Below are 26,930 nucleotides of genomic sequence, written 5' to 3' on the forward strand. Positions count from 1 at the left end.
TGTGTGTGTGTGTGTGCATGTGTATGTATTGCTTTTCTTTGTATTGTAAGAATTTTAAACTGATTTTTCTTAGAATCAGGAAGTCACGTTTGGCCAAAGAAACCCAACACTCCCTTCTCCCCCTTCCTGAGGAACTCTAGTTTGGCAGAAAACTCCCAAACACCCACGTTCTAGCTTACTGGAGATGGTCCTGGGCCAAGCAGCCGTCGGAGTCTGGTTTGGGAGCCAGTGTGCCGGGGGCGTCCCAGGATAGACAGTGAGTGGGAGAGGGCAGGAGGAATGGGCAGCCACGGCTTCTGCAAGCCGTGGGGCAACTGTTCTTAGCAGAGCTCTGCTGACCTCTCTGATGGGAGCCCTGGGATCGCTCTTTGGCCCTCTTGCCCAGTCACCTGATCGCCTTACTCATCAGGAGGGGAAACATGGCCCAGCTGTGGGCTGCGGGTGGGATCAGACCGTCAGCCTGGCGACTCTGAAAAACTCCCAGATTTTATCACCCAGCACAGACTCCCGTGCTCTTTCCCCCTTCCAGTTAGAGAATTCCTGTTCATCCTTCAAGGATCCAGTCAGCAGCCCCCACCCCTGATGCCCAGGCCGGGCTAGACCCTGCTTCCAGCCTCTCTCGATCCCAGCCATGACCCAGGGTTTCGTGTTGTCCAGACTGCAGGTCTCTGCACCCACCTGAGGACCACAAACCCACCTCCTTCGTTTCTGGGACCGCATAGCACACAGAGCAAGTGTTCAACGTGGGGCGTGCTGGGGGCCTCTCTGAGCCTGGGGAGGTGGGTGAGGTTTTGAAAAAGCTGCTACTCTTCTCTGTGGAGACACTGCATGGAGAGGGTCTCGTTTGAGTGCCTGGGGCAGGCAGGCCCAGCCAGGGCCTTTGGGGAGTAGACACCAGCAGCCCTGATGCAGGAGGGAAGGGAGGCAGGGGACCTGTGTTCCCTCTGGGTGGGGTCTTTCCCTCCCGCTGGAGCAGGGCTCCTAACCATGGCGTAGTGGCACTGGTCGTAAAAACCAGTGATGGGCAGCCCAGGGAAGTCATTCCTAGCAACTGTCTGCGACCGTAGAGCAGAGTAACGGTCACCCGTGGGAACACTGTTTCCCTCCCACCTGCCATTCTTTGCCTTGTGGGAAAGAAAGGGGCAGGGGTTCCGCTCACGTGAATTGGGAACTGGATCGACCCTTATTACACTCAGGAACGCAGCCTTTCCAGTGGAAAGGGGTTGAGACTGGTCGATGGTCAGAAGTGAGCTCTCGGAGGGCTGCAGCCGCAGCTGCTCCAGCGTTTGCTTTTGACTGAGCTCAAGCTTGTTATTTTATTATTATTATTTTTTAGATGCTGGGGGTAGGAGTTTGTTAATTAATTAATTTATTTTTGCTGTGTTGGGTCTTCGTTTCTGTGCGAGGGCTTTCTCTAGTTGCGGCGAGCAGGGGCCACTCTTCATCGTGGTGCGCGAGCCTCTCACTGTCGCGGCCTCTCTTGTTGCAGAGCATAGGCTCCAGACGCACAGGCTCAGTAGTTGTGGCTCACGGGCCCAGTTGCTCCGTGCCATGTGGGATCTTCCCGGACCAGGGCTCGAACCCGTGTCCCCTGCATTGGCAGTCAGATTCTCAACCACTGCACCACCAGGGAAGCCCAAGCTTGTTATTTTTGAGTTCCCAATCGATCCCCTCCCCATGCCCAGGGGCCTGGGAAGGAGAGACCTGCAGAAGGCAGTTGGGGATGCCAGGGTGGCAGCGCCACCCCAGGCCCATGCCTGTCTCTGTGCCACCTCCTCCCTCTCCCACCCCCTGAGCCCTGCACTCCCTCCCCACCTTCCTACCTGCCTCCATCCCGTGGAATCTAAAGTGGAACCAAAGAGGTTTGGTCTGTGTGGCTCCAGAGGGCAGGGCTGGGCCCAGTGTGGAAATTCTCTTTCCTGGAGGCAGATTTCATACTAATAAGCATAACTAGCCCACAGTGGAGGTAGTGAGTTCTCTGTCCTCTGAGGCGTGCAATCAGAAGTGGTAGAGGAATTTCTGCCCTTGGGAGGGAGTGCTGGGACCAGATGACCCAGACCTTAGCCAAGTGGGAGTCTGGCCTCCTGCCTCAGGTCTTAGAAGGAGTTGGCTTGAGGGTGGGGCTGTGGCAGGGACAGCCGGGACGCATAATTCGGTGCTAACGTAGCACTTGCTGTCAATTGCTGGGCCTGTCATTTGCTCAGGGGAAGGAAAAAGACCTTAATATTTGGAAGGGCTGACGAGACTCCCATGGACCCCCAGATGCCTCCATCCACTTGCCTGTCGGGTGGACTGCCTGCAGCTGCACCCAGGGACCAGCTTGGGAGAGGCTCCCTGACTAGGTCACGTGAAGCCACAGCCCAAGGATATGGCTCCTTCCTGCCTTTAACTTCCTAGTGCAGGATGTCGTGACTATGGATGTTGTCACGCTAGTAGACCAAGGTTCAAATCTACCTACTCACTGTGTGACTTTAGCAAGTTGCTTGCACACCTCCAGTGACTGGGAGTTCACTGCTTCTCAAGGTGGTCCCTTCCAGGACGGGACAGCTCTGTTTGCTAGAAAATTATTCCTGGTGCTGAGCTGAGATCTGCTTCCCTGTGGCTTTCCACATCCATCCCAGTGTTCCCGGGGTCTGCTCTGCTGTGCTCACTGTCCCCTGCCACCTACCCCAGCTGCCCTCTATGGGACACACACCTCCCTCCCCTGTCCCTTTCCCAGGAGGGTCTTAACGTCAGGGCAGGTCCGTGGCCTCCTCAGCAAGCCCTCCGGGCTTCTAGCCCCACAGGCTGAGGGCCCCCCACCCCTTTGGCACCCTTATTCCCCAGTGACTCACCAAGCTGGCAGCAAACAAACCCCCAAAGTCCCCCTCCCACGTGCTGCCACTGCGGCTCAGGCCCCCCCTCCACCCCAGAGCTTGCGCTCTCCGAGCTGTTGAAGCCAAGCATGGCTCTGCATGTGTCCGTGTTCTTCTTCATCGTGTCAGTCAGAACTGGCCTGAGGTCTGCTCGGTTCCAACTCCTTCATCCAGCACATTAGCTATTCCTCCCAGCTTCCCAACCTCTACAATCTGATCCACATGCTGTCAGTGCCCTTGGCCAAGGCATTGATAAAACAACCAGGAAGGAGAGGGCTGAAGGGAGAGCCCCGAAGTACACCTCCAGAGACCCTCTCAGGTTCTCAGCACTCAGAAGAGGGGACTGCCTGTGGTAATCATTCCCCGAAGTTCTCAGAGGACCCGGTGTCAACTGCTTGATGTCACACGGACACACAGCGCCAGGGGCCTTTCTCTAAACCTGGCAAGGGGCCCAAGGCTGGTCCAGGTGACTCTTCCTCCGGGAACCCACAGCGGTTGCTCATGGTCATCAGAGCTCGGAAGTCACCCCTTTTCACAACTAGTCTAGAGTTCCACCCTGGCTTAACATCACACATACACACCAGCAAACCTGCACCCAGGCCAGGCCAGGCCCCGGGCTCTGAGGGCCTAGAACTGAGCCAGATTCAGCCTTTCCCTGGAGGAGCTCACAGCCTGCTGGGGCAGGTGGTCACAGAACAGACGATGCCATCACAGAAGAGTGCTAATTACTGGAATATATTGAATACTTGCTATGTACCAGGCGCTATTCTAAACCTAGATCAATGCTCACAATAAACCATCGTTATCCCCATTCTATCCTCCAGTGGAAACGGAGGCGCACAGAGGCTGAGGAACTTGCCCGAGGCTCCCAGCTAGTGAGGGCTGCGTGCAGAAGCATCCGGGAGCTGCCTGGCCTAGTCAGCGGGCTCAGGAGGCCCTCAGAGGGAGGAAGTACCTGAGTGGAGACTAGAGAGATGGGTAGCAGCAGCAGGAGAGGATGGGAAAGTAAACCAGGGAGGACAGGGGCAAGGGGACTGGGTTCCTTCAGTGTTCACTGCTTTGCGCAGCACGTGTTCCCGCCAGCCTACCCTGCGCCAGAGCTGGGCCAGGCCGTGGGGGTTCAGGGCTGAGCATGCCGGCAGAGTGCCGTGTAAGAAACTGGGAAGCACAGGGTGCCCTGGGGAGGTAGGTGAGATCGCTGTATCAGGGAAGACTTGCCAGAGGAAGGATGTCTGAGCTGACCTTGGAAAGGGCAAGTGGAAATTGGTTGGGCTGGGCAGGTATGTGAGGGCTTGGGGGGTGTGGGTGGAGAGTACCAGGCTAAAGGAACAACCAGCACATAGATGGTGCAAAGAGCAGCAGGGAGAACGGGGCGGCTGGAGAGGTGCCAGTGAGGAGGAGGAGAGTGACCCAAGAGGCCTTGGAGGAGCGTGGACAGCTCCTGAGGGCGAAGGGGAGCCACCAAGACTTCAAACAGCGAGGGGCCCCCAGCAGTCTCAGCAGCCTGTCCGCCCTCTGCAGTGAAGTGTGCAGGCAGCGGTGGGTGCCTCCTGGTGTCATATGGGGTCACCATACCCACCTCAGGGGTTGGCGTGAGAACAGATGAGGGTCAATAGTGGCCTTTTTCTCCCTCCATTCCCCGCCCCCTGCAAGTGGAGGGGTTACCAGATGGAAACAGGCTGGGCCCAGGAACCAGCCGCCTCCCCAGTCACATCAAGCTCTTGAACCATAATCCCGGGCCCTGGGGGCGGGGCGGGGGGGGGGGTGGCCAGATGGCTTCGGAGGGAGTCCCAGACCTCTGGGCTTCCTGAGGTGCTTTGCCAGGGCCCTCGAGGATGTGGGGGACTCCCAGGAGCACCCGGCCATTGTGGGAGTCGCAGAGGCAAGGTTACCTATTCTCCCCTCACCGTAAATCACAGAGCCTGAAGGAGCATTTGAAGTCATCCTCATGGAATCTCCCACTCAGCCTGGAAGCCTTGATCTAGCCTTCCAACAGGTGGCCACCCAGCCTCCATTTGGATACCTCCAAAGATGGGGAGCTCACCACCACAAATCTGAGGGCTGTAGCCATGGGGCAGGTCATGAACTCCGAGCGTTGAACTAAATAGGCATTACATGGGCTGAATCACATTAAAATCATGGTTAGCCAAAACCGGAAGGCCTTTTCTTGCACAGGAGTTAAACCAGGTCGTACCATGGAGAGTCACTGTGGGAGAAGGGAAACCCCACAGGGCTGAATCCCTGTTCCAGTCTTAACTTCACAACTAGGCAGCTTGGCCGGTTAGCTCCGCCCCCTGAGCTTTATTTTCCTTATCTGTAACTCAAACTGCACAACCCAAGAAGGCAGTCGCTAGTCATAAGTGACTCCTGCACCCTTGAAATGTGGCTAGTGCAATGGAGCAACTGAACTTTTTGTTTTTAATTAAATTAAAAATTTAAACCAGAAGCCGTTTTCCTAAGCATTTTTATGTTGATTACACAATGAAATGATAATAATTTGGGTAAACTGGGTTAAATAAAGTGTTCTTAAAGTTAATTTTACCAAAAATGTACTTCACCTGTTTCTTTTGACTTTTTTTCTTTTTTTTTTACTGTGACTACTAGAAAATTTAACATTACAGTGGCTCACATTATCATCCTGTTGGGCAGCACTGACAGAAGTTAAGGATCAAATGAGGTGGATGTTCAGGTGTTTGGGGACAGTTAAGCTCCAGATGAATTACGGTTTCTGTGGCTGCTGGCCCTTGAGGGGTTGTGTTTTTCATCATACAAGCAAGACATGCTTATTCTCGAAATAATAGAGAATGTGGAAAAACATTAAAAACAGAACAAAACTTGCCCATCATCCTACCACCCAAAGACAGCTACTGTTAAACTTTAGTTTTTCCCCTGTGCATGTCCATGTGACCTAACACTCCCTGCAGAGCACACCACTCCGGCTTGTAGGTTCTCAGAAAGTCACTTTAACAGCTTGTAGGTTCTCAGAAAGTCACTTTAACAGCTTGGCCCAAAAGTCTAGACCTCGAGGAGCCCCTCCAGCCAAATGGCAGGCTGTCAAGGAAGTCACTTGAACATCCTTTCCGGTGACTGTGAGTTCCGGGAGTGGCCGCCATCTCACGTGGAATCGAGGCCCTCCCCACACTTAGCTCCCGTCTGCTCGGCCTCCGCCATCACCTGCGGTCACCCTGGCACTGCCGGCACCAGCCTGGGGAGGGAGGGTCTGCTCTGTCATACTGTCAAGCAGTTCCTCCCCAACCGCTCCCACCTCGGCTGCTCTCCTTTCTCTTCAGCCAGTAGAAAAGCCCTTTCCATTCTGCGAGCGGGAGCGACGTTCCACAGCGGAACTGCTCGTGTCCCAGGTGATGGAATGCTTTCCATTTTATTCATCAGCCCTCTCCCTTCCAGAGCCCCTGTGTCCGGGGTCCACTCCTGCTATATCTAGAACCTGCACTCCCTTCCTTACCACATCCGCTCTATCCCTGAGCTGCACCACCCCCACGTTAGACCTCTTCTTCCTCAGAGTGGCCTTCTGAGGAGCCCTTTGCCCCTTTCTGAGATCTGATTTTCATCTGCACCCCTCTCCTGCACAATCCCTCAGGCATGTCTATGTTTATCTGGACCACAAACCTCGAGAGGGGTCTGTGTCACAGGAGCTCCAGGGCACCCTGCAAACTATCTTATACTCTGCTTCCTCCACTTGACATAAAATAGGAACATCTTTCCAATGACACCATCACTTCTGATGGCTGCTTAGAAGCCCACTGCATGGATATGCTGTAACTTTTAATCTAATCTGCCTTGATGATTGAAGTTGGTCCCAGCTTTTTGCTTTACAAATACCACTTCAGTGACCTTCCCTATATACTTGGTTTACTTCGATATTCTCAGATCTAAGGACTTCTTAGTTCTCCCTTCTCAGACATCCAGCAAATTCTGCTAGATGTGTTGTGTGTTACCCCATTCTCCCCTGTGTGCCCCTTGGCCTGGCGCTCAAGGCCACTCCTACTCCTGAGCTCAGTCCATCTTTTCTGCCCCATATCTCACTCTGCCTCACATATGACCTGAGCTCTGACCACATTAAACACCACAGTGTCCCCACACTTTCCAGCCTCCCTGTTATCTTCTGGTGTCCCACTGCCTGGCACGTCTGCTCCGTCTCCAAATCTGCCTCATCTTCCAGTGCCCCTTCCTCCACGTAGCCTTTCCTGATCCTCCTAGCTACAAGTGATCCCTCACTCCTCTGAATAAAGATAGCACGTCCTTGTCCCCTCCCTTGTGGTATTGATGCAAACACCTTGACCCCTAGTTACCTGAGTCCAATTCTGTCCCGAGTGTCCATGTCCATCTTCTTCCCACCCCCCGCAGCAGCCAGACCAGGAGTTACTTGAGGTCAGGGACTGATTTCTGATTTCTTTCTGTGGGCACAGGGCATGGCACAGAGTGGGCACGTGCTAAAGGATTGAATAACTACATGGATGAAGGAGGAAAGGCCTGGAGCTGGGGAATGAGTTCCGGTCCAGCTGGCCACTAGTGTCCTGTGTGACCTCGAGCAGGGCCTCTTCTCAGGGCCATGGCTTCCCATGGCTGTGAGGAAATTCTGTTATGGTCAGAGGCCTGTTTGGCCCTGGGCCGAGGTGCTGGCCCTTGTCTGGGGATGATCTCTCTCATGGATGATGTTGCAGGGTGGTCCCCATTTCTCCTGGCCACACAATCTCATTATGAGCCCTTCAGGATTTATATCTAAGACCCACCCTAAGCCCATCACTAACATATGGTGTCCTGGCAGACAGGCATGAATGGAGGTTGTAAACATTGACTCATTCATTCATTCATTCACTCCTTCATTCAGCAAACTACACTCCAGCAGTGTAGTTTGGTTCTGGCTCTGTGGACCCAGCATTGAATCAGACCCAGGCCCAGCCCTGGTGGTGCTTCCAGTAAATAGTCAACAGTTCAGTGAGGTGGGGCTGGGACAGAGGGCAGCACAGGGGCCATGGGAGCCCAGAGAAGGGGCCTTACCCCTGCCTGATGGTCAGGGAAGGCTTCCTGGAGGAGGGGACCCTTTAACTGCATTTTAAAAGGGGAGTGAGGCTTTGCTACAGCAAGCAGGGAAGAGCAGGGTGCTCACAGGCAGCGGTCACCGTGGGGTGCAGGAGAGGCAAGTGCTCAGCCCTGATGCTAGATGTAGCCTAATGATAAGAGGAGATGGATGGGGAGAGATTATCTGCTCTTGTTTACATGATTAAAACCAGACAAATACTTCCTTTATCTGAAAGAATGAAAAGGCTTTGGGGAAAAATCCTTTTGGCAGCAAAGGGCAAGCATCTCCTTAGCTAATCTCTTGCTCCCCACCTGCCCCCATCCCCCATCCCCAGCCAAACAGTCATGAGAAAAATAGCTCCAGGGCTGACTTGCTCTGGTGGGCAGAGAGCCAGGGTCAGGGCAGGCGGGGAGTGGGGAGGAGCCAAGAGGAGAGAGACCCACAAGCCTCTCCATACAGTCTCGCGAGAGGAGAGTCTGGGCCGGGGCACTAACCCAAGACGGCCACAGGGTGGCACCTCTCAAGGAAAAATCTAACCATGGCCCCATTTTTTAGATGCAGATCCTGAGGCCTAAAGATGGAGGAGTGACTTGCTTGCCTGGGTCACATAGCCAATGGGCAGAACTGGGACTAGGACCCAGGTCACCAAGTCCCAGCCCAGGGTTCTAACTCACTCATTTACTCTCACTCATTAGTTCATTCAAAAGCCTACAGTAACCACCTGCTTGGTGGCAGGACAGAGAGCTCATGCTGGGCACGAGGGGCCCACAGAGAAGTCAGATCTGCTCCTCTTCTCACATGTCCTCAGTCTGATGAGAGAGACAGACAGTGACAGTGACAACCAGGGTCATGACAGAGGAGGCCGGGAGCTGTGGGACCCCCAGAATGGGCTCCTAAAAGATTTCACCCAAGAGGAGGCGCTGAGCTTGGTCTTACCTGCGGGTAGGATTTGGGCAAGTGAAAGGAGGTACTAAGAGGACACCAAACATGGAAAGGTCTAGAGGTGTGAACGGGCTCAGCTGATGACACTGGGCAAGGGGGAGAGAGCAGAGCAGAGCATAGAGAGGCTGGATGGAGCCTCGGGGACTGGATTAGTGGGGGGATTCCCATGCCTGCACATTCTCTGGAACGCTGTGAGGGTGCTAGGCAGAGCCAGGAGGGGGCGAGAGTGGGTACACCTGAGTGCCTGGCCTGCCCACCCACAGACGCTGACCCCTATCGCTCTCCCAGCTTGATGTCCGGCCTCGCCTCCCTGGATGCCAAGACCTCCAGCCGCCTGGGCATCCTCACTGTAGCGTACTACCTGTGGACCACCTTCATGGCAGTCATCGTGGGCATCGTCATGGTGTCCATCATCCACCCGGGCAGCGTGGCCCAGAAGGAGACGACGGAGCATAGTGGGAAGCCCATCATGAGCTCAGCAGACCCCCTGCTGGACCTCATTCGGTAACTCCTGCCGCCGGCACCCTGCTTGGGAACGCCATGCCGGGGCTGGGACTGCTGACCTCACAGTCCCAGCCCCGCATGTCACCCATGGGGCAGAAGAGGGTGTGGGGATGAGGTGCTCGGGGTCTGCCCTTGATCACTAATGGTAACAAGGGGGACAGCCGCAGAGGCCACTCTCTGCCCCCTCAGCCCCCATGCCTCCTGCTGGGCTCACACTGAACTGTCCACCCCCATCAAGATGGGATGAGTGGGAGGGCACAGGGGACACAGGAAGGGCATTCCCGAAGAAGGCAACAGCTGTGCAAAGGTCCTGAGCTGGGAGGTAGTATTATGGGGAGAAGTTATGGCCCATTCAGTGTGACTGGAGCTTGAGATGTGAGCGGGGAGTGGACAGTCATTGCTGGAGAAGTCGGTTGGGGCCAGACCATGAAGAGCATTGGCAATCAGGCCCCAAGTTGCATTTTATCCTAAACGCCCCCGGAAATGGGTTTTAAACCTAGGAGTAGCATGTTCCAACTCAGAAGGCTCCCTCTGTCCGCCAGAGTGCTGGTGGACTGGAGGTGGGGCGCATGGCAGGCGGGGAAGACAGAGGCAGGGACTGGGCCAGGCTGGCAGCCATGGGCCTGGGGGAAGAGGGAAGACTGAAGGCTGCTCAGGAGGTAAAATCAGTCTGCAAGAGACGGTGAGAAGGGGGGAAGGGTGGAGGCGGTGGGAGTCTGATTGAAAGGGCATGAAGGTCTCTGGCCTGAGCACCTGAGTGGACAGCAGCGTGGTCACAGGGCCAGAGGACAGTGCTGGAGCAGGTGTGGACCTCCTGAGGGAGGCGTCAGCTGATGGTTGGCTGGTGGATCTGAATCCTGTGGGGAAGTCTGAGCGGGAGATGGAGGTTAGGAGAGCAGCAGGTAGAGGTGTTAGGGAGGCCCTGATGGCAGAGGGGTCTCCCAGGACAGTGTGGGTGAGGACAGCAGGGCTGGGACAGAGCTCGGGGAAGCACCACATTGGGAACAGTTTATTGGGCTCAATAGGGTGCCCCAGTAAACGTGCTCTGGGGGCTCCTCTGGTCCCTCCCATTTTCTCACCAATTTCAGATATAAGAAACCCAGTCCAGTCTAACAGTAAAACTCCAGACTCATCCAGTTTAAAGCGAATCCTGTCCTAGCCTTTTGCATCTGATTCAGACATGGAAAGCTGGAGTGGGAAGAAGGTCCTAGCAGGTTTTGCTCTCTTTCTTGCTGCACCTACTCCCCTGTTGCTAGCCCCGGGGGTGGCGCAGTGAAGAGGGAGAGGGAGTGAGCTAGGAAGGTCCTCCTTTATGTAGTGGGGTGAGCCGGGGTAGCTGCTCCCCGGTTGTTTCCTTCAGCGGAGCTTTTGCGGGCTCTTTGGGGCCCCTCCTATCACTGGTGTCTCTCACCTGTTATTCCCTTGACTTGGGCGCTCCCTGCGCCATCTGGCTGCTCACAGTACCCTCCTCAGGCCTGACCTCTGGTCAGCTCCTCTGCTGGGGACACCTCCCCGCCCCCCGCCCTGGTGATCCTCTTAGGCAGTGTCCCTTCTGCAAGGTCCGCACTGGCCCGTGAAAAACACACACATCCTTGCTGGAAACGCAGCCCTTTCCCAAGGCCTTTGGACGTGAGTCAGGCACCAGCCCCTACATACCTCAGATCTTAGGGGACACCGCCAAGGTCTCTTGGCTTAAAGTTAGGGAGAAGCACTCCTCTCATCCTCAGCATACAACCTCTCTCTCTCCCTTTCCCTTTCTCTTGAAAAACCCTCACCCTCTGCATCAGTTAGCTATTGCCGTGTGACAAACCATCTGAAGACCTAGTACCTCAAGACAACAACCATAAGTCTACAGGTCAGCTGGAGGTTTCTGCTGACTCGGACTGGGCTTAGCTGAGCTTGCTCATGTGTCTGCAGGCAGCTGGCTGCTGGGAACAGCTACTCCAGGGTGATCTTGGCTAAGATAATCCAGCTGGGCTCCACGTGGTCCCTCATCTTCCCATAGACCAGCCTGTATTTATTTCATGGTGGTGAGAGGGTTCCAAGAGAGAGCCAGCATGTTCTTACGAGGAAGGTAGCAGAACAAGAGAGGCAAAGAGAAACATACAAGTATTTTCCCAAGTCTCTGCTTTTGTCAAGTCTGCTAACATCCTATTGGCCAAAGCAAGCCATGTGGCCACGCCCAGACTCAGGGTGGGAAGGGTTGGCAATGTGACAAGGCAAAGGCATCCACGAGTGAGGGCCTTCAGTGCAATCAAGCTACCGCTCCCTCCATTTTCTCCATTCTCCAGGTTCTTTTTATCCTTTGAGATGTGATGAACCAAAGATCACAAAAATACCTGCAGTTTTGTTCCTGTTGTGTGGTTCTCACCCACAGGGTCAAGAGCCAGAGAGACCCAGGCAAGGTCTGTTGTATCTACACTTGCTTGCCTGGTGATCTCATCTAGTACCATGTACACCTTCTGTACACTGACGCTGCTGAGTTTTGTTTCCAGTGGAAACCTCTCACCGGCACTCCAGATTCTTACATACACTTGTCTAAAGGCATCTCGAAATTAGCACATCCAAAGCTAAACTCTGGATTTTCCCCATAGATCTGTCCTTTCCTCAGTCCTGCCCATCTTGGTCGGATGCCTCTCTTATTCTCTCATATCCTGCATCCAGTTTGTCAGCAAATTCTGTCAGTTCTACCTTCAAAATAATATCTTAAACCTTGCCCCTTCTGTCTCCCTCTGCCACTCCCACCATCGCACAGACCACCATCGCCTCTCACTCGAGGGTCCTGTATGGTCACCTGCTTTCTCTCTGTTTCCCTACAGCCTGTTCTCAGCACAACAGCCAGAGGGATCCTTTAAAAACCTGCCCGCAACCTGTCACAGGTCTACAAAATCCACAATGCTCACTATGGCCTACAGGCCCGTCATGATCCCCCCTCCATGCACAGGTTGGCCTCTGACCTTTGCTCCAACTCTCCCTCCCGTCACTCCAGCCTGCTGGCCTCTGTGCACGCCTCCAAACGTGCTTAGGGTCCCGTCTGGGAGCTTGGTCTTCCTCGCTGCCTCTGCCTGGATGGCCCTTCCCTCCCTCCATTGACACCGCTGCCGTGTCACCTCTTCAGAGGGGCCTCCCAGCCTCCGTCAGCCTCTCTCCTCATAGCTTGGATTACTACCTGACACTACCCTCTCTGTGTATTTCTGTATTTCTTTTTCTATCTCCCCCACTGGAATAAAATATGCTCTGGGAGGGCCAGTTAAAAATCACCCCACTATGGGCTTCCCTGGTGGCGCAGTGGTTGAGAGTCTGCCTGCCGATGCAGGGGACACGGGTTCGTGCCCCGGTCCGGGAGGATCCCACATGCCGCGGAGCGGCTGGGCCCGTGGGCCATGGCCGCTGAGCCTGCATGTCCGGAGCCTCTGCTCCGCAATGGGAGAGGCCACGGCAGTAAGAGGCCCACGTACCGCAAAGAAAAAAAATTAAAAATCACCCCACTGTATTCCGGAGCCTAGAACAGCAACTGCACGGCAGAGGTGCTGAGTGTTTGCTGATTGCATATGTGGGATGCAGGGGCATCGGTGAAGCCGCAGGGTTTGAAGCTGCAGGAAGAAGCACCAGCACAGGGAGAGTGGCTGAGCACACGAGGCGCGAGGCCAGGTTGAGCCCCAGCCGCACTGGAGGGCTGTGTCCAGCTGCTGGAGCAGGAGGAGAACCAGGAAAGCCGACAGCCTGGAAGCCAAGGGAGGAGGAATTTTGAGAAGCTTCATGTCTAAGACGCACTATTTCTGAGATTTGGTGACTATGATTCATCATTTCTTGGATCCTATGATTTGAAACAGCCTTTCCTTGTGGTGGAAGGATTGTTGGCGCTTGGGAGCCCCGCCCTCCCCAATGGCCTCCCCTGCTTGGGGGCTGAGGGCTCTGGATCCGACCCACATGTCAGAGTCAAATGTTCCAGGAGGAGTTCCTGCTCTCAGTTGCTTTTCACGTGGTGAAAATCTATCCTTCTGGTTTGAGGTTTTTCCCCCAGTCGCTCTCAACCCCGAGCAAGTTGTTTTGCAAAGCTGGGTGGTTGGACATCGCTGACACCATTTCTTAGTCAGAGAGCAGAGCTGCAGGGGAGATCACATGCTTCCTGCAGGGAAGCTCGTCTCACCTCTGTGTGGTCGCTGTGTGGCTGCAGGCAGACCAGCCCCCTCCCGTGGCCTGTTTCCCCCGTCGGTTTCAAGATCCCTTCTAGCTCTGTGGTTCCGAAACACAAAGGCCTAGAGGCCAGTGAGGAGGCTTCTGGGCACGAGCAGAAGGTTCTGGAGGTGGGTTGGTTCCGGGACGAGGTTGGAAGGACGGTGCAGAGCTCAACCTTGCAGACCTTGATCCCAGGTGAGGGGGTGGCTCTTCCACTCGAGAAGGGGGAGGCCGGAGGTGAGTTTGGGAAGGATGGATTGGAGCAGGGTAGCGTGGAGCGGGCAGGATGTGCCTGGAGGCATGGGGACACCCTGGGAGCGGGTGCAGTCACTTTCGTTCCATTCAGCCCACTTTTATTAAGTAACTGCTCAGGGCAAAGACATTGTGCTGAGAGCCGGTGGGGAGGGAGAGGGGGGAAATGCAGGTCCCTGCATCCAGCTGACAGCCACCTTAGGACAGACAGACCAGAAGAGTGCCCTGGACAGCTACTCTCTGCAACCCTTTCTAGCTCTGACATTCTGAGAGGCCGTGCAGAAAATGAGGACACCAGCGATGAGGGTACCAGCGGCCCCCTCACCCTTGCTCTGGCCCAGAGCAGTTGCCTACCAACCGAGAACACAGAGGACCAGGGCAGGGAACTGGGAAATGGAGGCAGGTGTGCCTAAGGAAAAGTCAGAAAGATGAGGGGTCCAACCGAACAGGGAAATAAGGCCCACTGCATCCTTCAGGGAGGGAAGATACGCGTCCGTCTCTCAAAGATGGTCCTGAGGAACACAATAGGCCATGTCCCTGGATGACTCTCCAAGGCATGAGTTCATTTCCCAGGGCTCCAAGCAGGGGTTCCAGAAAACTGACGTCTGCTCACAGAGCAGCCTCACAGAACAAACCCAAGCAGAACACCAGTCAGAGCTGGGCCCCTTCTTTGTTTTCCAATCTTTCAAAAACACCAGAGAGATTAAGTAATGACTTGGGTCTATTTATAGCTCCCAGTTACCCGCTCAGGGATTGGATGAAGCTCTTGGGAGCTGTGCTTGGAAAGGAATAATTCCCACCTTTGGAGCTTGGATTGGGGATGGGGGTGAGTTTGGAAACGTCACAGTGGGAACTTACAAATAGTAAGCGAGGTGGACTGTGGCCTTGCCCCAAGAGATGTGTGGGGAGGCCCAGGGCAGAGTGTGTGTATACTTGATGGGCTTGGCTGCTAACGTCTCCCAGGCACATTATGTCTGTATTTTACGTAACCACCACGGGGAACACAGGCCTCATGGGGCACACAGGAAGGCTTCCCATGGGTCTTCAAAGCCAAAAGAAAATGGTGCATATTTTTTCATTTAATAATCAGAGGTATACTTCTTTATTAAAATCTGAGGGTAAGTTCATTGAGAATTAGTATGACCACATGTATTAGGAAATGCTTTGGGCTGCTACTTAACAGAAACCTGAAGCAGCAGAGGCTTAAGTAAGGTAAAGGCCTGCACTTTCTCCCAAAAATAAGCAGAGAGGTGGCAGCTCGTGGTCATCAGGAGTCCGTGCTCCCTCCACCTTGGTGCTTTGCTGGACTTATTAAGCGCTTGGCTTTTATCATCAGTGTGTCTCATGGTTCAGTAAGGTTGCTGAAGCTCCAGCTATTATGTCCATGTTCCGGGCAGAAAGAAAAGAGCTGGAGGAAAGGACCAAAGGGTCCTGGCTGCATGGGCATCTTTTAAAGCTTTTTCCAGGAAATGCCACCCAATGACTCCCACTTACATCGCATTGGCCACCCCTTTGGCAAGAGAGGCTGGGAAACAGGGCTTGATGTCAGGGCCTTCTTTGTCCCTGTAACATGCCTGGGTTTCTGTTAGTGAGTAAGGAGACAGCATGGAGACTGGGCAGACAACTAGTCATCCGTGCTGCAGCACATAATTTAAATTATTGTCATTTTAAAGGAAGTTGTAGAGAGATGTATGTATGAGGTATAAGTTCCATTCGGTTTCTTACATACGGCCTTTTGAACACCCTTGGTTTCTGCTCATGCTAAAGCAGCCTTCCCTCTAACCACTTTGTCACTCGAACCTACTGGAAGTGTACCCAGGAGACATTTTCAAGCTGCTACCACGCGATGCAGTGTGGGCCTCCTCCATTCTGGTCAGGAGCGCCTAGGGCCAGTAGGTCATGCGCTCCGGCAGGCTGTGTGCCTGGCGTGACTTTGGCTCTGTTTGCTGTCCAGAGCCCTTGCAGGCAGCTGTTATTCTGGTGGCAGAAATCTGCTTACCACTCATCAAAATACAGCCTCATGTGAGCTTCTGTGATCTCAGCTCCCGACCCTGCTTCTTCTCTCCCTTGTGACAAAGCTGAAATCAGTGGGGAAAGCCAAGACCATTCTCTACCAGTTTTGTGCCATGGTAGCTCATTCCAAGCCCTCTTTCTCCTGCCATATGCTAACCCTGAACCTGTATTTTAGCAACAGTGAAAAAAATTACAGTTTCTGCTTCCCAACAGTGGCTGCCAGGGTGTAAAGTTAAGAAAGAACGCACACTCATACTCATGTGTATAACTCCATGCATGTGTGAGCTGAGTCTCGCAAAAGGAGAGACTTGCCGAGAGCAAGAGTGAGCGGGACGGAGGGTCCAGGTAGAGGAGGAACGTGCACACGAGGCGCACGGCCTGTTCAAGGAAGTGCCAGCACAGGAGCAAAACTCCTTGTTAGCATCTCTGATTTAGGTTAGGTTCCTAAAGCAGATTATAAAGGCAAAGACCCTCGCTGTGAACTGCAAATTGCTTTACACAAAGTTTGCTGCCAGAACCACGTGAGGGAGTCACCAAACATCCTCAGCAGTGGGTACTGTCATTTGAAAATTTCTTTAACAGTTTGATAGGTGAAAATGTCTTTTTCAGTGAAGCCGAACATTTTTTTTTTTAATGAGGGTTTTTTTTGGCTGCGTTGGGTCTTCATTGCTGCGCGCGGGCTTTCTTTGGTTGCGGCGAGCGGGGGCTACTCTTTGTTGCGGTGCGCGGGCTTCTCATTGCGGTGGCTTCTCTTGTAGTGGAGCACGGGCTCTAGGCCGGCTCAGTAGCTGTGGCGCACGGGCTTAGTTGCTCCGCAGCACGTGGGATCTTCCCGGCCCAGGGCTCGAACCCATGTCCCCTGAATCGGCAGGTGGATTCTTAACCACTGCGCCACGCTGAACATTTTTTAAAAGGTTTTTTGGCTACTTATGTTTTTTTTTTCTTCTGCAAAGTGAATAACCTGGTCAGGACGTTCCATCACTTTTCTATTGAGGTATTAATGTTTCTGTGGTCCATTTATGTATGCAGCAAATATTTACTGAGTGCCTGTTACGTGCCGGGCACTCTTCCAGGTGCTGGGGACACGGCGGAAAACAAAACAGAGATCCCTGCCCTCCAGGGAGCTGATGTTCTGGCGAGAAAAGACAGACAGTGAACATGGAAACAAGGTCAAGATTTGTAAAAACTCTTTAAAGATTTAGGATGATAACACTTTGTTGTATAGTTTTCCCAGTTTGTCATTTGCTTTATTATTTTATTTGTATTGTAATCTGTCTTAGAGAGCTTCTCAATTGTTTTAGCTTTTGATTTTGGCATAATTTTAGATTTATAGAAAAGTTGCACAGATGGTAAAGAGACTTCCCAGCTGTGCCCGTCTTCCCCTGATGTTAGTGACTTACATCTAGCACATTTGTCAAAAGTAAGACATGAAATTAGTACACACTATTAACTAAATTGCTTCATTGGATTTCACCAGTTTTTCCACTAGTGTTCTTTTTTTCTATTCCAGAATCCAATGCAGGATACTAAGTTGCACTTAGGAAATTCTTAATTTTAATGAAGTAAAATCTATTGATTTTGTTCTTAGAGTGTCCTTCCATATCCTGAGATCTGATAAAACATTAACCTGTGTTTCTTCTAGATTTTTATGGTTTCATTTTTTAAATTATTTATTTCTTTAAGCCATCTGGGATTTATTTTGGTGCAGTGTACATAAAGATCTAGTTTTTATTTTTCTGAATAGTTGGTTATGCAGTTCTCTAGAATGAGTCCTTCCTTTCTTCACTGATTTGTGAAGCAACTTCTATCAAATATGAAATACTTAAATGTCCCAGGTTCTGTCTCTAGGCTACAGGTTCCATTACGTTGATTTTTCGATTGACGGCTGCGTCAGTATCTCACCGTTTTGACAGTTACATCTTTATAGTATGCTTTCATATCTGGTAGGACAAGACTTCCTCCTCCTTTAGCTTTATGAAAATTATATTAACGAGAATAATGATCCCATTTATGTGCCAGGTCCTGTGTTGGGAGCCACAGATAAGATATGAATGACCAAGTCCCATCTTCAAGGGAGCCAGTCTGTGGGGGAAGCAATCATGTGACTAGTGCCATCCAGCAGCGTGCTGGAGCATAGCTGACCCACAGGGCAAGGGCTGTGGAGTCCAGCTGGAGCAGTCATGGAAGGCTTGGCCTCTGCTTGATCAGAGTAGGAATCAGCCAGAGAAGTAGGCAGTGCATTTCGGGCAGAAGGAACAGTGGTCAAAGGCCTGGAGCTGGAGAAGTATGCAGCGTGTTTTGGGAACCTTATGCAGATGGTGTTGGAGCTTTAAGTCCTGGGATGGGGGTGGTGGGAAGAAGTAAGACTGCATAGGGAGGTGGGGCAGGATCATAGAAGTCCTTCACTGCCAAGGGAAGTGTTCAGATGACCCCAAGGGCCCTCCTATCCTGGAATTCTTCAATTACTGACTCTCTTCCCAGGAACATGTTCCCAGCCAACCTGGTGGAAGCCACATTCAAACAGGTGAGTGGGTCCCCGGACGATGGAGAGGTGGGCAGGCAGGGCCAGCCTGGGCCCGGCTAAGGAATGACAGGCTTGCCCAGCCAGTCTCCCTGTCTCTGGGGTTGGGACGCTAGGGAGAGGTGGTGGGAGGACCTGGATCCTTAGAGCCTCCTGGGGCCACACTCCTGCCCTGGGTTCCAACTTTTCACGAAGAAGAATTATGAGGGTGGAGGGAAGCCCCTGCTGAATGCCTGCTCTGCCCTCGTTTACACCCATGCGCGCACACACCATCCCCTTCAGTCCTCAAAACAACCCTTCCCTGGGGTAGGGCCAGCCCCTCTCCTGGACGAGGAATCCGAGGCTCAGGAGGGTTAAAGGATTTGCCCAAGGTTATATCACTAGTAAATGGCAGAGCTAGTAGGTGAACCCAGACCTGTCTGCGTCTAAGCCTGTTTCCTCTTTCTTTTTAGAATAATCCTTTCCCCCTAATAAAAACAGTAATAACATTCACTGTAAAATATTAGGAAAATACTAAAAAATATAAAGCAGAGGATAAAAGCCACCTGTAGTTCCAGCACCTAGCAATAGCGATAGTAGAAGGTATGTTTCTAGTCTGTTTTTCTCTGCAGAAATGTTTTTAAAAATAAAATTAGGATCATAGGACATATATGGTATGCATCTTGCTTTTTTTTCCCCCACTCCCGTTATATCATGGGTACTTTCCATGGTTATTAAATGTTTCTTAAAAATACAATATTTAGTGATGATGCAACTGTTTGGCTCTTATAAGGCTGGCTATAATTTATTTGCCCATTTCCCCTTTCAGTTGTTTTCCAAAACAAGAAATTATGGTCAACAACCTTGTACACCAATCTTTGTCTGCACTTCTAATAATTTCCCATTCTTTTCCTCTTCTAAAATGTCAGCCGGTTGGTTGACTCAGTCCAACAAGCATTTCCTATCTTCTTCCCTGTGCTGGGGCCCTGTATTGGGCCTGGAGACACAGAGGAGGTGGCTGAGGGTTGTGGAAGAGGCTCTGAAATAAGGAGCTGTGAAACCCTGAGCTAATCACTGTATCTTTCCTAACCTCCTGGGTCTTCATCTGTGAGATGAGCCAGGTAGTGAAGGTCCCTGAATGCTAGGCTAGGGAGTTTAGATATTATTCCAACAGTGATGGGGAATTATTGAAGATGTGAGAGAGAAAGAGAGAATATTGCTCTACTTCACTTCCCTGCCTGGAATGCCCTTTATCTTTTGGCAAACTCCTACCCATCCTTCAAGGCCCAGCACCCAGCACAGAGTGTTCAACGTTGGGATGTTGATTACGATGGTGATGGTGGTGGTGGTGATAATAGCAGTAATGGTTACAGAAGGCTTACCATGTGCCACGCCCTGCTGTCAACACTTCACATATATTGTCTCATTTAACCTAACGAGGTAGATTAACTATTAAGACCCCATTTTACAGATGAGGGAACGGAAGCACAGATCCTGAGTGGTTCCCTTTTTCCCCCACTAGAAGACTTGCTTTATTGATACTGTGGTGTTGGGAGGATAGGAGCCCTTATGTGGACTCCTAGTACCTGAGGAATGAGAGGAAAAGACTCAGGAATGCCCTGAGGGCTGAGGAGGAAAGGTAGGTGACTCAGCCACTCAACTCTTCCCAGCTGGGGCCTCATCTCATCAAGAAAGCTCGGGACAAGCTGAGCTTTTCAAATAGAAAATCCAAGTTTCCATCAGTGGAAGGCAGGGCTGGCTGGCTGTTATGGATGGATAATGGATGGTTGAAAGGGGATAAACAGGTGAAAGGAGGATTATCCAAGTAGATTATCCAGGTAGGAGATGGATGGATGATTAGAGAGGGTCCCAGGTGGGTGTAATGAGGCATAGAAAGAAGAGAGAAGGCAGGATGGAGGGAGGTGTGGCTGGGTAGTGTATGGATGGATAAAGGAACCTCAGTTTTATTTTTGGTAAAATATTGATAATAATTGAGAATAATCCCTGTCCTGCCTGTGTCACAGGGTTATTGTCAATCAAATAGTTCATGAGTGGATGCAAATGTGCTTCCAAGATGTTATTATCATTGTTGTTGTTGATATTAGTAACAACACTTGGACTCATTCCGGGTTGGGATGTCGCCCAACAGTACCGCACCAAGACCACCCCCGTTGTGAAGTCCCCCAAGGTGGCACCGGAGGAGGCCCCTCCTCGGCGGATCCTCATCTATGGGGTCCAGGAGGAGAATGGCTCTCGTGTGCAGAACTTCGCCCTGGACCTGACCCCCCCGCCCGAGGTCATTTACAAGTCGGAGCCTGGCACCAGCGACGGCATGAACGTGCTGGGCATCGTCATCTTCTCTGCCACCATGGGTATGTGCTGCCCACCCGCCCCGGCGTGCCGTGGAGCCTGCCCTCCTTGCATTTATCCCTCCCTGCATCCCTGCGTCCAGTAACCTGAATAGCCTGGAGTCTCCCCATCTTCCAGGTGGCTCCTTCCTTTCCTTTCCAAGGGAGTGGCTCATGTCCCCGTTCCATTGGCGGGGGCAGGAGGTATCCTCAGCCGGAGCTGATGTTCCTCACTCGGAATTCCCCATCCCTGGGTGCTGTTTACCTCCAGCGGTGTCGGCCCTCCCTATGAGAAGAGCATGCCTCTAGCCCCGTCCCAGCGGCTGTTTATTTAAAGCCCTCATTCCTCCCCCCCCGCCCTCAACCACGGGGCCTTCTCTCTGCAGACCTGTCTGTGCCATTTCTTGGGGCCGCCTGACCACACCCTTCCCTTTGTTACTCTTCTCTGGGTCCCCAAGGCCCACCACAGGCTACCTACCAGAAAGCTGGTAACGCTTAACTTGCACAGGCCCCTTTTGGGGCCTGTACCTTTTTTCCTTTTTTAAATTTTGTATTCTTTTTCTTGAAGAGGTCCACAGACTGTGTAAGCTTCAGATCCCACAAAACCTCTGGATACGCCCCTGCCTGTGCGCCCATGGCCACCCCCACCAACGTACGCATACAACCTTCTCCCTCCTTTGGAGCCTAGGAAGTCCTAACCCCTCCACAGCAATCTAGCTTGTCCTCGTCCTTTTAGGCCAGCCCAGGGGTCATCACGAGTCTCACTATAAAATCACATCAGCCCCCCGTCGCCCCAGCCCCAGACCTGGGAGGGCTTCTCTGGCTTCCGACTCCTCTGCAGGGCTTTCTTCTCAGTGGAAGGCCTCCCCATCCTCCTGGCTTCTCAGCCAAGGAACCTGGGGGTCACTTGCTAGCCCGCCTTCTGCCTCAGCTCACATCCACATCCAGTCAGGCCTGCCCCTGAAATCTCTCTGCAGTCTGTGCACTTACCTTCGGCGCACTGCCCCAGCCAAGGCCGTCGTCATCTCTTACCTGGTTTCTGCAAATGCCGCCTCAAGAATTCCGTGTCCCGGTGTGTCCTCCTCACGGGGTCACTGAGTCTCCACGTAAAGCCTCCACTGGCTCCACTGTACTCCAAGAGGGGTCCAAACACCGCGCGCAGCCCGCACAGCCTGCAAGCTCCGGCCAGGCTGCCCCCTCTCGTCCTGCTCACTTCCCCCCGCCGCGCTGCCGGCCAGTTCCTGGAAGGCGCCTCCCGGGCCCTTCCCACCTCCCTCAGCCTGGCCGTTCCTGCCCCTCCCTCTCCCCTGCACCTTTCTCATCCTTGAGGGGCCTCTGCATAAGCATCCCGTCCTGGAGAAAGTCTACCTGGCCCCCCAGTCAGGTGCGCTGTGTTACTCACATGTTTGACCCAGTGCAGTTATGTAATTGTTTGTGTAACTGTTTAACGGCTGCACGGCAGCTGTGTACGCTCCATGTAGGCGGAGACAGGGCTTGTTCTCCATTTAGCCCCATAGCCTCCACGGGACTGGTTGGAACAGGTGCTCAGTAAAATCTTCCAGAGAGGGCTTCCCCGGTGGCGCAGTGGTTGAGAGTCCGCCTGCCAATGCAGGGGACACGGGTTCGTGCCCCAGTCCGGGAAGATCCCACATGCCGCGGAGCGGCTGGGCCCGTGAGCCATGGCCGCTGAGCCTGCGCGTCCAGAGCCTGTTGCTCCGCAACGGAAGAGGCCACAACAGTGAGAGGCCCGCATACCGCAAAAAAAAAAAAAAAAAAAAAAAAAAAAAAAAAAATCTTCCAGAGAGACCGGTAGATGGATGGATGGATGGATGAATGATAAGGGGTAATGGAGCACTTATCGTCGTGGTCAAAAGGCCAGGCAGGCACACAGAGGAGCCAGGACCTCAGAGACCCAAGAGTGTGAGGAGACAGTGTTTGGAAGCATCCTCAGTCCATCTGATAATTTGTCCCCAATCCTGGACTTTCCTCCTCCTCCCAGCCATCGCCTCTCTCTTAGGGGTGGGAACACACTAAAAGGACATCTATTGGCAGAGCTAAAGAAACCTTTGAGACCCTTCAACTCACCGTTTGCTGAGCACATGCAACTGTCCACGTGTCAGTGTGTATTTGTTGTGTGTGCCCAGCTATAGCTGCACCCACATCTGTGTGCCCACATCTGAGTGTGAGCGAGCACATTTGCACGGCTGCTCCCCTCACCGCAACCTCCTTCCCCGTTTCCTCCCTGGTGCTGGGATGTGGCTGACGCTAAGGTGTCATTGGCCCTGCCTGTCGGAGGAAGCCCACTGCCACCCCCTGCGTCCCATGCACACTAGCACCTAGCCAGCCGGAGCCCATGGATGCCCCAGAGAGCCTGATGAGGAACAGGAAGAGCCGAGAAGGGACAGAGCCAGCAGAAAACCTGGCTCTGAGCTCAGTCAGGCTTCCGTGGGCCAGATGCCCAGGGCTGGTCCCAGTGTCATCCGCATGTCTGGCCCCTCCTACCCACCCCGGCAGGGCGCCACCGCTCCGCATCACCCGTGGTAGCTGCTCCCCAGACAGCGTGGGTTCGGCTTCATGGGCAGGGAAAGAGCTCTTCTCTGGAGTCCCACAGACCAGGGTTCCAATCCTGCGCCTCCCCAGCTGAGTCAGTGGATCAGCCTCTCGGACACAGTGACAGTAAGCTCCACGAGGGCAGTCACAGGGTGTGATGTGCTCTCCAGTTTTGTGTCACCAGAGGGACTGCAGTCACTTGTCACTGTCCCAGGAGTGGCCTCACCATGCTCACCTGCACGAGCTCACCCCACAGAATAGCACACATGTGAAAGCTTCCTGAGTGAAGGAGAGCCCAGAACCCCAAGGGGAGGGCAACAGGGGCTCCGGAAAAGGCTTTATCATTCATTCATCTGTTCATTCATACGTTCATTCATCCATCCAATGATGAGTTGCCTTCATGGGGTTCACCTTCTACTGGAGAAGACAGAAAAAAACACCAGACGACTGTTGTAATAAGTGATATGAAGGGATCAGAAAGAAGTGAAATAGAGGGGAGTAGGTGGGGAGTCTGCCAGGGCAGTGGGAGCGGGTCTCCAGCCAGGCCAGAGCTTCAGGCATCGGGTACCATGCGGGCAAAGGCCCCACCACAGTCAAGAGCTTGATGTAGTCTAGAAACGTGAAGAAGACCGCGACGCAGGAGCACAGCGAGGAAGGGAAAGCAGGGCCTGACGGAGGCGGGAGTTGTGAACGGGGTCGGATCAAGTGGGGCCTGAAGCGGGGGGTGTGGGAGCGCTGGTTGTGCTGTGTGTGCAGGGAAGCCGGTCGGGGGTGTTGGCAGGGAGCATTTCTGTCTTTAGAGCATGGTACTTGCTGCTGGGTAGAGCGGGGCGACAGAGGAGGAAGAGATGAGAGCCCTGTGGGGAGGCCACAGTCTGCTCCAGCGGGGAGGAGAGGGGCGGCGCGAGGGAAGCGCTGGGGCGTCAGAGGCTGCCGGGCAGTCGGCTAAGCGCCGAGATCTGCGTGTGCCTGTGGTCTGTCCCTGCCTGGCCACCAGCCCGTGTTGGCACACGTAGGCATCATGCACATCTGCCGCCGTCTGCGGCGTCTGTGATATGCTGTGTCCCTGCCCCCCACAGGCATCATGCTGGGCCGTATGGGTGACAGCGGGACCCCCCTGGTCAGCTTCTGCCAGTGCCTCAATGAGTCCGTCATGAAGATCGTGGCAGTGGCTGTGTGGTAAGCCTCGTCGCAGGGGTGCGGGGGGCTTCTCTTCTACCCACTCCACCCCCTTCCAGCTCTGCCCTGGGCAGCTGGAGGGACACCGTGGTCCCGTGGGAGGGAGCAGAAAGCTGCCCGGGAGGCTGCGTTCCCCTGGATCCCCCCAGCCCTGACTAGGCCGGGTTCCAGCCCTGGGCCTGCCACTTCTGGCTCCATCAGGCCCACTGGCGGCAAGCTAAGAGCTAATAAACCTGGCCCTGTGCTCTTGGCCTCAGTTTCCCCATCACCTGGGGACTCATCAGCTCAGTCTTTGGAGAAAGGAAACACTGGAAGTGACAACCAGCTGCCCCTTCTTGGTTCAGAGTTCAGACCTTAGGAATCTTCTAATTTAACCTTGCACAGTCAGATGGGGAAAGGCAGAGGCCTGCCAAGGTCACCCCCAGAGGCTGTGGCATTGCTGGGCTGAAACGTGGGCTTGCAGAGGGCAGGGGAGCTCCTCAAAGGCCTGGACAGAGGAAGGCAGAGCGGCAGGAGGCTGTGCATCGCTGGGCTGGTTGAGGTGGCATTCGTTTCACCACGTGCCAGGCACCTGGGCACACAGTCTCATTCTGTCCTCACAGGGGCCCCGGGAGGCTTAGAAGGGTGAGGCTAGGCAGTGATGCAGTGCCAGGGCCTCCCAGGACCTTTGTGTGCCCGGCACTGAGCCGGCTGCCCCGCCCACCCCAGGTACTTCCCCTTTGGCATCGTGTTCCTCATCGCTGGCAAGATCCTGGAGATGGACAACCCCACGACCGTGGGAAAGAAGCTGGGCTTCTACGCTGTCACCGTGGTGTGCGGGCTGGTGGTGCACGGCCTCTTCATCCTGCCCCTGCTTTACTTCTTCATCACCAAAAAGAACCCCATCGTCTTCATCCGCGGCATTCTCCAGGCCCTGCTCATCGCGCTGGCCACCTCCTCCAGGTAGCCCTGGGCAGCGGGCAGGATGGGGGAGGAGACCATGGCTGAATGCTGTCCTTCTGTCCAGCCATCATTTGTCCATAGCCATAGAACCACGGAAAGTGTCAGCGTGACCTGCTTCACAAACTTGGGAGACGCTCCGGTAACAAGACGTATTCTTAAAATGTAATGCTTGAGGCACTACCTGCCCAAAGGGCAGACCCACATACCCCGGGTTCACTCAGTCCACATGGGGCTCGGCTTCCACGCGACAGCGGCAGGGGGAGCTGGAGAGTGCCGAGTCTGCAGTCGCTATCACTGTTGCCTTGCGCTGCCACGTGGTGCTCCTGTGGAAGTCAGGCCCTGTGCTGTTTAGGGACCTTGCCTGTCTACCATCACTGGGACAGCCTGGCAAGTTGCCCCGTCACAACCTTGGCGGTGTCTCCAGACAGTGGGAACTTGCCTCGTGGTTCCATCACCCACTAGCTGTGTGGCTGTGGGCCAGTCACCTGACCTCCCTGGTGACCTCCCTGTCAGTTTCCTCGGATACAGACTGAGGATCATTGCAGCCTCTGCCACATAGGGTTACTGGGGGATTAATGGAGATAACCCACTAAGGCCGGTCTGGGCTTGATGAAGCAGCACCTGCCCTCAAAGATCCCAGACCAAAGCGAGTGCAGGAGACCCAGGGAGGTAGTGTCATGCAAACTTGGCTATTGAGCAAGGGGTGGGGTAGGGGAAAGGAGGTGGTCACTTACTGGGCATCTAACCCTGTGAAGAAAGGGTGGTTCTCCCCACAGCAAATGTCCAAGCTCCGCACGGAAGAAGTCACCCGAACTTGAGCCCATGTCTCTGGCACCAAAGGCCTGGCTCTTCCCTGCATCCCTTACTGCCTTCTCTTCCCTGGGCCTCAGCTTCCCAATCTGTAAAATGGGAATGAGGGCCACCACAGACCTCCTTCCCTGGCAGCCACATGGCCCACCCTTGGCAGCAGAAGCACCTCATACAGGACTCAGGAGGAGCAGAAGCCCAGTGAGGAGAAGCCCTAGAAGCCTTGTCCAGGAACCCTCACCCAGGGCCGAGGGAGGAGGTGAGAGGGAAAGACGAAGCCCCAAGCAGCTGCTGGCCCCCGTGACAGAGCCGGCAGCCCTTGCCATTTCCTGTTGGCAGGAACCACGGCCTCGGGCCCAGCATGCCTGGGGCCCATGAGGGGCTCTGGCAGGTGCCAGTGGGCTTCCCAGGCAATGGCCTGTGGTAGAGGAAGGGCTCTGGGGCCACGCTAACCTGAGTTTCAGTCCCAACACTGCCACTGGGAGCTCAGTAACAACACAGCTGCAACGTGAGCAGTGGCTACCACTGGTTGAGCGCCTACAGTATGCAGACGCTGTCCTGAGGGCCCACTCGTTAATCCTAATAGCTCTGTAATGTATGGACTGCTTGGGACAAGGAAACTACGGCACACGCAGGTTAAGGAGGTGCCCGGGCCACTGGGCTAGTGGGAGGCCGGAATCTGAAGCCAGCGGTCCCGCCAGAGCCCTGCTTTTGACTGACCTCTTCATCCGCACTTGGCACAGTCGTGCGACACAGGGTCAGCCCCTCCTCCCCTCTGGGCTTCAGTTTTTTCACCTGTAAAAGGGACTTAAAACCCC

The 26,930-nt window shown here is 53.9% G+C and overlaps 1 protein-coding gene across 1 annotated transcript in view; it reads left to right on the forward strand.

Moving 5' to 3' along the window:
• Window positions 1-26,930, forward strand: part of SLC1A7 (solute carrier family 1 member 7) — a 47,375-nt gene that overhangs the window by 16,731 nt on the left and 3,714 nt on the right. Inside the window, exons 3-8 of the mRNA XM_073802659.1 lie at window positions 8,705-8,838; window positions 8,934-9,342; window positions 18,268-18,310; window positions 20,436-20,658; window positions 24,264-24,363; window positions 25,072-25,305. Coding sequence (XP_073658760.1) covers window positions 8,705-8,838; window positions 8,934-9,342; window positions 18,268-18,310; window positions 20,436-20,658; window positions 24,264-24,363; window positions 25,072-25,305 — 1,143 coding nt within the window. The remainder of the gene's footprint in view (window positions 1-8,704; window positions 8,839-8,933; window positions 9,343-18,267; window positions 18,311-20,435; window positions 20,659-24,263; window positions 24,364-25,071; window positions 25,306-26,930) is intronic.

Source organism: Tursiops truncatus, chromosome 1 (assembly GCF_011762595.2).
Source record: "Tursiops truncatus isolate mTurTru1 chromosome 1, mTurTru1.mat.Y, whole genome shotgun sequence".
Lineage (NCBI taxonomy): Eukaryota > Metazoa > Chordata > Mammalia > Artiodactyla > Delphinidae > Tursiops > Tursiops truncatus.